Here is a 13,322-nt window from a genome sequence, read left to right as displayed (position 1 = left end):
CTGAACCAAACCTGCAACTAAATTGGCAATGCAAACAGTACAGAAATGTGAAGCTGTAAAAAGCTTTATTATTGCAGTCAATCAAAAATCCAAAACAAAAATCAAGGGGGAAAAAAAAATATCCAAAGCCCTAAACAACTGCTGCTCAAAAATTTCAGCGTGAGACACAGAGAAATTCCTATGTCTTGATTACTATTTGAAGAAAAATCAGCAAAGTTATTTCTTTCAGCTTGCAATTGTAGCCAAAAGTTATTTAAGGGTATAATTTCATGCTTGGAAAGAAACAATCCTGTAGCATCTTGATGCCAATTAGGAGCAAAAAGTACTTATCAGTGTCATTAGGACTAAAATCAGAGTAACTTTTCTTGAATTTGAAAGGAAAGATGCCCACTCTTACCTGTGCTCTTAGGGAAGAAAAAAGTAGGATGTGGAGAAGAAAATAAGATGCAAAAGTAGAGATGGTATTACTGCCTGTTGGGTTGATTTCATGGCTGCTGAATGAAGTTTCACTCTGGAATGTTGCCTTTCAGGAAACAATGTAACAAAAAAAGAAAATGTTCCATTTCCCTTTCAACCTAATCAAAGCAGGAGAGCAGTTCTCAGTATTGCTTTAATCTTTTGTTTTCAATAGTAGTTTCTAGTTTTCTCCATGGTTGTATTATCACACTCTAAAAACATTGGGACAAATTCACTCGGAGCAGTCAAAACAAATACACAAGTCTGTTGTTTCGGGCCTCAGCTCATTGTCTGCTTTCTGCACAGCACAGGCAATACTGCCTCCAAATCAAGCTATTGACTCCCAGTGCACAGAGAAAATGCCAAACCATGCAGAAATTGGGTATATTGGCACTATCTCTGCGCTGCCCCCTGAGTCTAGCTGTCCTTACAGGTGGTGACAGCAGGCACAACCCTTCAGAGCATGTGAGATGTTGACTCCCGTGCTGTCCTGCATGGATGACAGAGTGAGAATCACTGCAGAGCAATCACGTTACCACCTTGGCTGTTGCCTCCAACACCGACCTCCTACTTGTACATCGATTGCTTCTCGATTAGTTCAAGTTCCAGTGCTGTCTTTTGTGCACAAATATCCAGGAGTCTGAAAGATGATATTTGGTGGGCTCTTTAGACACCTCTCTGAGAGATTATCTCCAGTATCTGCACTGGCAAACTGAGACATGGGGATCTGGAAGTCCAAGGTGAAGTCTGGAGTACAGCTGTGTGTGGCCCAGATAACAGAGCATTAGTAACGAGGTTGGACGTTTCATCTCTGTTGAGTCTCATCCTTTGTATTATTGTCCTTTTTCTGTTACTATTATCGTCAAATTATCTCTATTTCCTGGGACAGAAAAACAGTTTAGTTGGCATTTGTAGGGCTCCTGCTCACCCCTGTTGGTGCTGATAACTGAAATCCACTAGAGGCTGGCAAGGGCAGCTCTGTCCATTCAGGAGTTAGCCAGCTGAGCAGTGTAATCCATACGGTCCTTCACAAATATAAAGCACATTACAAATGCTCCTTTTGACTCATCTTTCCAACTGGCCCATAAAAACAAGGCTACTTAATTGAACAGTATGCGTTAAAGCTAATCAAATAAATAACAAGGAAATACATGATTATTATTCATAAACTGCAAGCTATTTCAATGTTTTCCTTCACTATGATTGGAACAGATGTGTTAGAATTAGTTGAGTTCAGCCAGACAGAACACTTCCTTCACAAGGAGGAGTTTACATCCACAATCATTTCAAAGAATACTGAACAGTGCAATTTGCCTTTTTCTCATAGATGTCTTGTTTTGTTTCACTACCTGAAACCTTCTAGTCCTAATCTTGCTGTACCATGTTTAGTGCCATCTCCGTTGCATATTTATCCTGTGCTTCTCATCTTTCCCTCATTCTTCCAGCCTCACAAACAAACCAGAAAGCAATCAGACACTGGAAAATCCCCAAACAGTTAAATTAATGTATGCTACAGCTTGACGCCTCGCGCTTAAGTCTTGTTTTCAGCTTTTTAAGTTCAGTATTTTTATCAATCTTAAGACCATAGTCTGTGATTTTCCAGGCCTCTTCGTAACGCTGCATTTCAAAATAATATTGTGCAATCTTATGAAATGTTTTGGTTAAAATTTCCCTGCCAGGGCCGTTCATGATGCTGCACAATGCCAGGGATTCATCTAACTGCAGGGCCTCGATGTACTCCTTCACTGCTGCCTCTTCCTCAGCCACCGACAGCAGCAGATGTCCCTGTGAGCAGTGGTCCTCCACCTGTCTTTTAAGGCTGTTTTGGCTGTGCTTCTGGATCACTTTCTCCATATCTTTTAAAGCTTTGTGGTATTTTTTCAGGTGTGTAAGGCAGGCAGCCCTCTTTCTGAGATATTTTGGATTATCTTTGCTTGCCAAGACAGCTAGGCTGTAATAACCGAGAGCCTTCTCATAGCGATGTTCTTTAATCAGCGCATTTCCTTCTTGGGCTGCTACCTGTGGACAGAAAATTACTTAATATTAGTCATTAGAATTGAAAAAAAGAGTGAAATACCTAGTCTGGACTGGCTACAGGTGGAAATAGATGTGAAGAAATTTTGGATACTTTTTCAAATGTTGAAATTGCATCAACTCAGAGAGCATATAACTGGCATATTTTTTGCATGCAGATATAAAAATCTTGGATCAATGGGCACTTGCTGTTATCTCAAGAGTTCATGAACCACTCTTCTTTTGTTTCTGCAAGTTTTGTTAAAACTTTCTCAGAAGATTTCTTCTGAAGTTGTTTACATGCCTTGGGAATAACATGTGAACTGAAAACTGAATGGACCAAACGCTAAAAGTAGACGGTGTTCCCTTCATGAAACCAAATTTCTGCCATGGTTTTCTCTAACAGGTGACGAGATGGAAGCTGCATCTTCTGGTCAATAGATGGTCAGCCCGAAGTACTGCACCACAAATATTTGCATGTGCTAATAATGAGGGTTGGTCTCTACCCAAGCTATAGGAAAAAATGGCTAGTCATTAATCTCAAGTGCAAGTGAACTATCTGCCCTTATCTGAAGGGGAAAAACAACAAGAAAATAGAGAAAGCAGAAAGAGCCACATAATTTTTAGGTTCATGAAGGTCAATAAAGAAAACTCCATTAGAACTATTTGCCTCAAATGGATTTCTCATTATTTCCCTTTATGGGTAATAAACAAAGCTTTTAACATGCTGCGGCAGAGCGAATATTTAAGTTATAAACAAGGCTGCCCCCAGCAGCTTAGGTCTTACAGAAGGCTGAGCTGAACAAGCTGAGACTTCAAGCAGAGGATACAAGTTTTCATCGGTCTCATTCCATGGGGTATCACAGATTGCCTTTGGATGCTTGTGCCTCCCCAAAATTGGGCTGGCCCAGCTGCTGTCTCTAGAGCCACACTTGACAGTCAGCTCAGGTCTTCCAGTCTCTTTGTGTGCCTCGTCTTTTTATTTTGGTTGATGTAGATTAGAATTGATTGCTGCTTGTCTCTGAGCAGTAAACACCAGAAGACAGACTGAGAAGCATTTGGAAGATGCTTTCAGGACAGTATGGAGCAAGTCTTTCCTTCTTTACCTGCAGACCCCATTAGGGGTCCACCTACTGTGAAGGCATGTGGAATGGCAACTTCTGCCTTGGGCTGGTGGCCGAATTCTGACACAGCCCTTCGAGATTTTGAGACCCTTTGGTAGGAGTCAGCTCTGGATGTCCCATGGCACATCAACAGCCAACAGAGAGTGCAGCTCTGAGGATCTGGGCAAGGAGCAATCGGTCATGATTTAACCTTTGACATAGGAAACTGAGGGGTTGAAGCTGCTCTAGCAGCAAGCAAACTCCCTTCCTCTGACCTTTTGCAGTTTAATAAATTTTTCAGATTGCTATTCCCGTGTGGCTCTCCCAGTTGTTTACAAACTTCTTACCATGGGACCCCTTAGACTATAAATAATGGAAGAATTTTATTGCTTTGTTTTTCATGAAAAAAAATCAGTACATCAAGGAGCTCTCCTTCCTCCACCCTTTCCTATTCAGTGTATGTAGAACTATTTTTAGCTTTTCAGACCAGACTCCAGGGTAATTATGACACATTTCTATAATGCCTGTAATCTCCAAACACTCTAAAACAATGTGGCAGTAATGCTTTTGTTGAGGAGACTGCTGGGAGTGAGGGCTGAGCATAAACCACTAAACTCTTCTTCAGTTTCTTTACTTGTGAAGTGGAGGGAGCAGAAATAACACCCTCCCCTGGAGTGTAGTTAGAGCCATGGCAAAGTAAGGCCATCGTTGGGGTTTTGGGAGCTAATTCTGTCTCTAAGCTTTTCTGCTTTTACTGGGAAATTCCTTTCACACACAAACTGGAATAACCTCACAGGCAAAAGGAAGTACTACTGGAAAATCCTTCGAGACACCAGGCAGGTGAATTAACCAATTCCTCCCCCACCCCAGCAAAGTACACACTTAGCCCCTTGTCACAAAATATATGTAAAAAAAATGTCATGATTCTGGGCTCATCAGTAATAAAAGTAAGCACACTCAGTAAATCTTTGAAGATTAGAGAATATGAAAAGGCTCTCAGATTAGAGAATATGAAAAGGCTCTCAGGTGCTTGAGTCCAAATGTTTATTCAGTTGAACAAAAGCACAAGATTAAAGATTATAAAAAAAAAAGAAATTATTTTACTTCCACCACTGGTATTGAGTTTCAGTCTTGAAATTGATCCAGTCACCCTATTCTCTCAAGTGGCAGAGAAATCTTTCATGATAACTAAGCCACCAGTAAGGAGTTTTATTCCAGACCCTGTTCCACAGCTGCCAAAAAAAAAAAAAAAAAAAAAAAAAAAAAAAAAGGCCCCCTCCTGTTTATTACTTTGCAAAAAAGCTCAATCTCATTAAGGTCATCTACTTATTACACTGGATGGACTTTGCAGAGCTTTAGTAAAAGGCTCCATTGAAGAGATGAACGAGAACCTGCCAGGCTTCATAAGAAATGCTGACCTCAGAAAATTAACCCAGTGTTGCATCGCGTGCAGGTGAGACACTCAACTGCTACAGGATGAACACGTACATCAACACTCTGCGAGGAGCTTTCCCAGCTGAGCAGAAAGCAGCAGGTGCCCCATTAACAAGAAAAAAAAAAAAAAAAAAAAGACAGAAATAAAGCGCCTCTCCTGTTTTAAAGGTTTCACTAATCTGTGGCACCAGCAAGTTCCTAATACATCAGTGCAGAGTGCAGTTTAAGCTGTACAAAAATGAGTTTGGTTTTTTGTTTTCTTTATTGCCAGCACAGGAAAATCTCTCCTGTGATTTCTCAGAAAGCAGCATGGGTGGATTTAGTTGTGAGATGAGCGATGCAGCAGTAAGGGAAATTCAGCTCTAAACTGTGTTTTCGTTTTTAGACACCTCCTTAGGGCCTCCATAGACACATCCTTGATTGTACCTTTATCAACTTGATATAGTGAAAGATTGCAAATTGGCTTTAAAATCCTCAAACTCTTTCCCATAAGACTGAACTTTTTACATTATTCAGAAGAGAGGGGCTCTTTTCTCTGTAATGGGGCATGTCTAGGGACTGGTAAATTAATACTTGTTTACTTATATCCTCCTGCTGTTTTGCTAAAACGCATACAAAGTACTCCTCTCAAGATGCATTAAGTACATCAGCATGTTGTTTGTTTTATAACCTGGGAGAAAGCATAACAATATAGCTTCTCACCAGGGCGCACACAATCTACAAATTGAATAAAAGGAAGCAAACTGATTCTCAGAACATGGAGCTTCTGGGTAATCAGAATTGCAGATGCTTGAGTGAATGTTAAAACTCCCCACCATCAATCTGACCTTATCCTGTCTTATTATTGGAGATGCTTTCTCAGAGATGGATGCACTTTGGAGGTGAAACTTGAAAAAAATACTGAAAAACACATACTTGGGTGGAATAGAGCAATGTGCCATTTTTGTGTCAAACAGTTTTAGCAAAGAAAACCAATACCAACTCAAAGGCCAGTCATTTTGTGAAGATGTGAATATATTTAAATTTCTGAAAGGTACACAAAAGAGCAAAAAGGATTGAAGCACTTAAATGTGACTGAATCAGAACCTTCAGTTTCATTTCACCAAGAAAATGAACAATACATGAACTCCCCTTCCCCAGAAGCCAACTCTGAGCACCACGTAACTCATCCAGACTGCAATACAAGCAATGATCTCGTTAAATCTCCTGAATTTTAGTGTTGGGATTAAGCAGCATCTCATGCTCAGGAGACCAACAAGAAATCCCCCCAAGTGGTAAGAAGCAGTAATGATGAATTATTAGAGACTGAAGCAAGGTCACCGCAATGAAAGAAGTTTGGATTCAACTCCCTGTTCTGGCTAAAGTGAAGGCTGGAGGAAGAAGCCAATTTTTTTCTTGTTCATCTGATAATTGCTCTTCCCACACACTTCTGTTCAAGATAAGGCAGGGGAAATGTCTGCAGCCTAATATTGCTTCCCATTTCTTTCCCCACTGAATCCACAGATGTGCCATCAGAAAAGGACTGTACCTGAGTGAGATGCTGCTGTTGTTTGGTGTCTACGAAGTTCAGGAGAAACCCCAACTCCTTTTCATCTTTCTTAGCCAGGATGCTGAGTGAGTGAGCTGCCCCTGGCACGTTCCTCCTCTTCAGCTGCAGCACAGCGAGTCTTGCACTAGCGAAGTCATCAGCAAGAGAGTGGCCAAATGCTTCCTGAAGATGCTCAAAGGCCTCTTCATACCTTCCTGTTGATTAACACCAGTACAAGCTATGTAACCCATTCCATGGGGAGAAAGAGACATCAAAAGAACTTAATAAAGCAGGACTTAGGTAGCCTGTCCACCTCTAAAGGTAGTAATTACTTCATATTCTTCCCCAAAATATTTGTAAACGTCTCTTGAAACAACAATACAGTTGCCATTTAACATTCACTTTCTTTTAATTTACTGCTCCTTCACTTAGTCTGATCAGCTAAGGAGAACTTACCATTTACAATCAAAACATCTGTGTAGAAGATGTGACATTGGGCCTCCTTGCAAATTTTAATTAGTGCTTTTGCAATCACGAGAAGATCCCTGAGGGTTTCTTCTTTTGCGACGTCTTTAGTAGCAACTAGCTCAGTCAGTGCAGCCCTGCCGTGCTGGAGAAGCCACTGAGTGATCAACCCTTGGGCTTCATGCCTTAAAGACAAGATTGCTGGGATCACTATTCCTGCCTCCACCTTCAGTGCTGAGATCAGATCTTGCACTGCCTCCTATGGGAAAGCAAGACCAAAAAATTAAACCGTAGCAATAACTATGCATTGATAATGTGTTCTCTCAGGTGCTTTCAGTCATCTGCTGTCCCACAAGTCAGCTGCATGCCTTTGGAAGCTCTTGGCTCTTCTCTGTCCTTGTGCTGCATCTTTGCTATTTGCAAAGCTGATATAAGAGCATAAGGACGGGTTCCAATAGCTGTTTGCAAAGTGTTTTGAACTGCTCAGATTATCATTGAAAAAAATTCTTACAGCAACAAGAAACATCAAGGGTCTACTTGTACACCCAGCCATAACAAAAGCCTTCACTGACCAAATGACCAGCAAATCAATATAGTGATTGTACCTTCTGCTGCTTCAGAGCAAGGTAAATGAATCCTCGTCCACTCAGAGCTTGCACATTCCTAGGGTCTTCCTTCAGGATGGCATTAAAGTCAAAAATAGCAGTTTTCTTCTGGCCAAGGCGCCCGTAACATCGAGCCCTGATGAGAAGGCAATCTTCAGCATAACCACCTGGGAGAGAGAAATGCAGCTGTGCTTACTTTTACATAAAGAAAAAAAATAATTCTAACAGGGATTTACAGAAGCAAAGGGAACTTTGATGACAATAGTTGAAGTAGTTGTACGGCTGCAATTTGATTTGTAACTGTAACTGTCCTACCATGACTCAACTCTAACTTTCCAGACAGGAACAGGAACCACCCTGTGCCAGGCACACCAAAAACCCAGGCCTCACTTCAAAGAGTCTTCAGCCTAGTTAAACACACCAAAAGAACATTGTAATAAAAAAATTGAATGGTTGGAAAGGGTAACAGAATGAAAATCATAAAATCACATTGCTCAACTAGCTCAAAAGCTTCCTGGTTTCTAATAAAAACAAATATAACTGTCGATCAACACTGTCTCTCTTCAAACAGCCATGACTGCTTTTCTGATTGCTTCAAGGTCTCCTCTGGAACAGCCAAAGGAAGCAAAAGGAATGGCCTGCAATTAAGTACTCAACCTTCCCATGCAAGCAACTTTTTTTTCTACCTTCTCTGGGATACCTCGACTCAGCCTGCTGACAGTACAGAAACAGAAACATTCCGTGTGTGCCAGTTGCCACGAAACTGCTACTATCAATTTTTTAGGAGGTCTGGAAAGCTTTACCCTTCGTTATTCTGCCCTAAGGTCTTCATGCATTTTCATGGGGACCTCTAAAAGACAGAATTGTGGTGCTGCCCTGGAAAGCACCAAAAGGAAGATGAGGCAATTGCAAAAGGGAATGTCTTCGTATCTCCACATCTACCCCCCCCCATGCCTTTCTCCAGACATCATTAATGCGCAAAAAATGGAGGCAACCTACCAATGACATGACCATCATCTCAGGATCTGAACTGGATCAGGATCCAATTCATTAGAAGGAATCCTTGGAGATTTTAGTATGAAGGAGTAGGAGCAGCACAAATGAAAGAAGCAAACTCTAAGAGGAAGATATGTGAGGATGGGGGCACAAGGCCATTTGGCTGTTCTAATAAAGCGGAGTCAGAAGGTATACATTGTTTTGGATAAAACAGTAATCCAGGTGGGACTGACTAATTTACTGCCACACTTAATATGCGCTGGGATTTGTGATATTAATGTTCTTATTTCTCTGCTTTCAAATAAGCACTGCCCAAATAAACACATACAGTTGACAATGAAAGTCACAGTCCATTCATTCACTGGTTGCAGAGCATATATCTTTCTGCCCCTTTCTTTCAAGGCAATTTTTATAAGGATCTTAATTTGTCCAGGGTTGCAATCAATAACTGTGCCATCCCAGTACTGGATGATAAATGATCAGTGCCACTGTAAATATTTTTTCATAGGGAGGTCAGCAAACACGGAGTCTTGCAGCTGCCTGCTGAGGTGAGCCAGCAGGCAGGCTTCTAGCAATTCTTTTACAATAATGAGGCTTTTTATCTCTCCTGATATGCTCCAAAACTTCTGTACCAAAGATTATTATCGCCATGGAGCTCTATCAATTGGATCCCATAAAGACAATATCTATGTCTTAACAAGCATCTGTTCTAGCAGGTGAGGAGTTGATAAGCTGGAGCACAGAGGCTGTGAAATGGAACCATCTCAATGCAATTAAGTGGTTTTTTTCCCCATTTTCATACACCAATCTCTCTTCTTCTAAATGCTGCTGTCCTAATGTTTGCTCAGAGTGAAAGGCAGGTTGCCATACGAAGATGGTTTTACTTGGAACATACCAGAAGCATTCACACTCTTTCAAGGACTAACTGCTCACAGGGACCCAGTTCCCCTGTCATTTATCATAAGCTTGGCTTTGATCTCTTTATGAAACAATTCTATTGTATTTTCAAATAAGCTCTCATCTCTCAGTTTAATTCACTGGGGAAAGATTTCCAAAAATACAGTCATCCAACCTAGCAGTTGAACAACAGGATCAAAACATCCTGACTTCTCTTGACATCACCAAGCTTCCGGCTTACCTCAGTCACCTGTGTGCAGAGCTACTTACTGAAAAAACAATCTTTATAGAAGGAAAAATAATTCTGTAAGATATCCTTGAGACATTTCCCTGTATTTTGAGCATGTATCTGTTGCTGTGATAAAACAGCCTCCCTACATTAAGTACAGAAGAATGCCCTTGCCTTTCTGCTTTTCCTTCACCAATGGAAGAACAGCATTTCATCACTTATCCTAAAAAGGGTCTTTTAAACCACAGTAAAGAAGGACAGCATGGCACATACAAAAGAAAATAATCTAATGGCTCTGAGAAGATAGCACTGCTAACATTAAAACATGTAGTTTTTTTCAACAGCACAGCTGTACTTGTGAGAAAATCTGTGACCATATGTAGGAAAAAACTTATGGTTTCAGATCAATTTGTCCAGACCAATTACTCAGAAGCAACCTACAAGAACCAAACAGTAATTGCAGTCTGATGTTTGGCAGCAGGTCTGCAAAAGACTGTAAAGTGTAAAGAAGACATATATTGTGTTTCCTGTACACTCTACACATTACATTTCTGGAGCAGGAAAAACAGGGAAATGATTAGATTTGAAGCTTCAAGCCACCAGCTGGAAATAGATGGATTCAGGATGTTAAAGATCTTTTCTAAGTTATGAAGGAATTGTGGGTTCTCTGTGCTGATATGACTCTGTAAGGGTGGCTTTGCCTGAACTTATAGCGTTTGAACAATGCAATTTAAAATAATCCTCAGATGTGCTCCAGGAGGGTTTTATGTGCCAAACAACAGAACAAAATCACACGCTGGGTCTTCTGGACAGGTGAAGAAAAGCGGCTGATGTTCCTGTAGAACTGAACTGAACTGAACTGAACCCTTGCAACCCATTTCAAGGAGTCCACAAGCTACTTATGGGACAGTAAGAACTGCAGCCACTGTCTAATTGCACTATTTCATGGTCCAAGATGAGTTGCTACTTTAAACAATTTTTACCCTGCTTTTCACCTGCCTTTGTAAAATCTACTGTTTCAATCTTCTCATTGGGGAACTGAGAGATGAGAACTGGTGGGACACACTTGCCTCCCCACTGACCTGATTTCCCATAGAAGTAAATCTCCTGTCAGTATCTCGACAACCCTACCTGAAGCGATGATGGCAAAGGAGAGGTAGGCAATGGCCTCTTTGATGTCAGCGTCCTCCTGTCTGTCCTTCAAGATGGTCAGCGCTCTGAAACGGCAGTGAGTTTGCATCAGCTTCCTGTCTTCGTCTTTGAAGATGTCCATGATTGGCAGGAGGCAGGAGGTATCTCCAATTCTGATCATTTTCTTCAGCAGCTTAATAATGTGAGAGAAAAAGGCAGAAGAGAAGGATTGGCATGGAAAGATAAATGAAGTCATGCTAAAGCTGGAAATATTACTGTCTGGTGGGACAAGTATGCCCTTACCCAGTGCCTGATGTACGGTATCTTTGTCTCCATTCCCTATCACTTTCTCTATTTTCATTATAGATACAAATGTCTGAGTGCTAACAGGCAGGTGGGACAAGAACATTTTGAAATTTTCAGTGCCACATATGGCACATATGCTCCACCTAGAACTTGTAGCAGAAGCTGCAGACAGGAATCCAAATTCCAAGGGCAACATAAGAACTCTAATAAATTAATGTCATTCATTAATAGCCTTCCCAAAGGCAGCAAATTACACAAAGTTTATCTTTTTCATAGGGAGTGGTGAAGTGATGACAATAAAAGCTTTGTTTTTATAACTAATAGAAATTACATGGGATTTTAAAAAATGCAATAGTTCCCTCTGATGGCAGAACCTGGTAATTCAGCTTTGTAATCCTCGGTAGGAGAATCAACATGTTGGAATCTCTTTCACGGTTTCAGGCACAAGTCATTAGCCATTAATGACAGAAAGCTGCAGACTGATATTTAAGCTTCTGCTTTTGTTTCTTTCCCCACCCTCCCCTACAATGCTTCATTAGGATAATCAGTTAGGTAGTAGTTCTGCCTACTTTTCTCTAGGGGAAAATTACCAATCCCATCAATATTGTCACTAGGGGCAGGATGCTCTGCCTCATTAAAGTCTCTGATGAAAAGTGCTATTAAATAGCATGTGATGAATGGGCTGGGACTCCTTGTGAGGCCTATGCTACAGCCAGAAAGTCCCTCTTAAGTTCTACCATGTGTCTTCTCTATCAGCCAAAATGTCTGTTGACCCTCTTCACCGTTCCATCACTGGTCATTCTCTCATTTTCTCTGCTAGCCAGGTGCCCCTTACCTGGTTGCCATCATACATGAAACCTTTCTTCAGTTGCAGAAGTGCGAGTCTTGCCAGAATGGGAGACCTTTGTGGATTTCTGGAGAGTGCTAGTGAGAGGAGCTTGTGAGCTTCTTCTACACGGCCCATCTGGTACAGGGCATCAGCACAAAGGATCCGTGATGCTTCATCAGAAGTGTCCAGCTCCACCAAGAGAGAAGCCAGCTGGTAAACCCCAGGGGCATCTCTGGAAAAAAAAAAAAAAAAAAAAAAAAAAAAAAAAGAAAAAGAAAAAGACCACCTTGAAGGAAAAAAAAGACTAATAAGAGCAACTGAGCCTCTTTGTCTCACCTAGAAGCTATGAAGCCGGTTATCAGTCCAGTATCAAAACGGCTGATACATTTTATCATGTCCAGCACCATTTAATTCCACAATCATAATCCTTTTTTATAAAAACATGCTCTTAAGCAGTTGTGTCTCTAAAGAAAGGTTAACAAATCATATTCCCTCTAGTGTTTTGCTCAATCCTAGCTTAGGCCAGTTGGTGTATTATGGACTACCTTCCACAGAAAGATTGAGCTGCTTTGGCTATGTGGATCCTACCACATTCTGACAGACCAGCAAAACAGTATTTTGCTGGAACAGCCACAGCTATGCAGTTTTATTTCACCCCATTATGTTTATTAGGAACATCAAACAGGTCTATATCCTTTTCTCAGTTATCTGAAGCAAGTACCCTCCCTGTTTCTCACGCTACTCTCTTTCTGTTAGGAATCTGCACAGCCCTGGTTCTTTTTCTGCCCTCAAGCTGAACCGTGTCCCAGGTACCTCTTCTTCTGGAGCATCTGCTGTCCTTCTTCTTGGAGAACCTTTAGCAGCAGACCTCTTTGGTTCCACGGCACGTAGGACTTGATTGTGAAGATGGTTTCTTCCAGCTTTAACTGGCAAGCTGTGATATAATCCAGGGCTGTCAAGTAATGGCTGCCACCAGAAATTCGGATAAGTCCTCGCCCACATAAAGCTTTAATACAGCTATTGGGATGGGGGGAATCATGCTCAATCACCTTTTGGAAGTCTTGCAGGGCTTGCTGATGGTCATGAGAGTGGAGGGAGCAGAATCCTCGTAATGCTAAGAGAGTATTGCAGTAAGTTTTCTGCTCTTCTGCCAAGAGGTGGTCACAGATATCCAGGGCAGTTCTGATGTGTCCATGCAGGAGATGGCAGTCTGCGAGCCGAACACTGAGCTCACGTTGCGACCCTGGGGAGATCTGAAGGAGGAACTGGACTGTCTGGATGACAGAAGGGAGCAGTTCGGTACCATGATTGCCTCTGAGTTCAGTCCGAG

General features: G+C 41.4%; 1 protein-coding gene across 1 annotated transcript; it reads right to left on the bottom strand.

Moving 5' to 3' along the window:
* Nucleotides 1–311: 311 nt before the first annotated feature.
* On the bottom strand, nucleotides 312–12,908 carry TTC34 (tetratricopeptide repeat domain 34). Its single transcript, XM_014943880.1, has 7 exons — nucleotides 12,806–12,908; nucleotides 11,999–12,224; nucleotides 10,858–11,050; nucleotides 7,605–7,771; nucleotides 6,991–7,258; nucleotides 6,535–6,749; nucleotides 312–2,475 (listed from the first exon to the last, which is right to left on the bottom strand). The coding sequence occupies exons 1-7, from the start codon at nucleotides 12,820–12,822 to the stop codon at nucleotides 1,957–1,959; spliced, it is 1,605 nt and encodes a 534-aa protein (XP_014799366.1). The 5' UTR covers nucleotides 12,823–12,908; the 3' UTR covers nucleotides 312–1,956.
* Nucleotides 12,909–13,322: the final 414 nt, after the last annotated feature.

The sequence above is a fragment of the Calidris pugnax genome, unplaced genomic scaffold, assembly GCF_001431845.1.
Source record: "Calidris pugnax isolate Ruff unplaced genomic scaffold, ASM143184v1 scaffold129, whole genome shotgun sequence".
NCBI classification, from domain to species: Eukaryota; Metazoa; Chordata; class Aves; order Charadriiformes; family Scolopacidae; genus Calidris; species Calidris pugnax.
This window is presented reverse-complemented; position numbering and strand designations above follow the sequence as displayed.

Bases quoted from the DNA above. Each gene is read 5' to 3' on its own strand.
- TTC34 (XM_014943880.1), bottom strand. The intron at 7,772-10,857 runs GTAGGGTTGTCG...TCTCTCTCCCAG, and splicing joins CTTTGCCATCATCGCTTCAG to GTGGTTATGCTGAAGATTGC. The intron at 7,259-7,604 runs GTACAATCACTA...GCTTTCCCATAG, and splicing joins TTGCTCTGAAGCAGCAGAAG to GAGGCAGTGCAAGATCTGAT.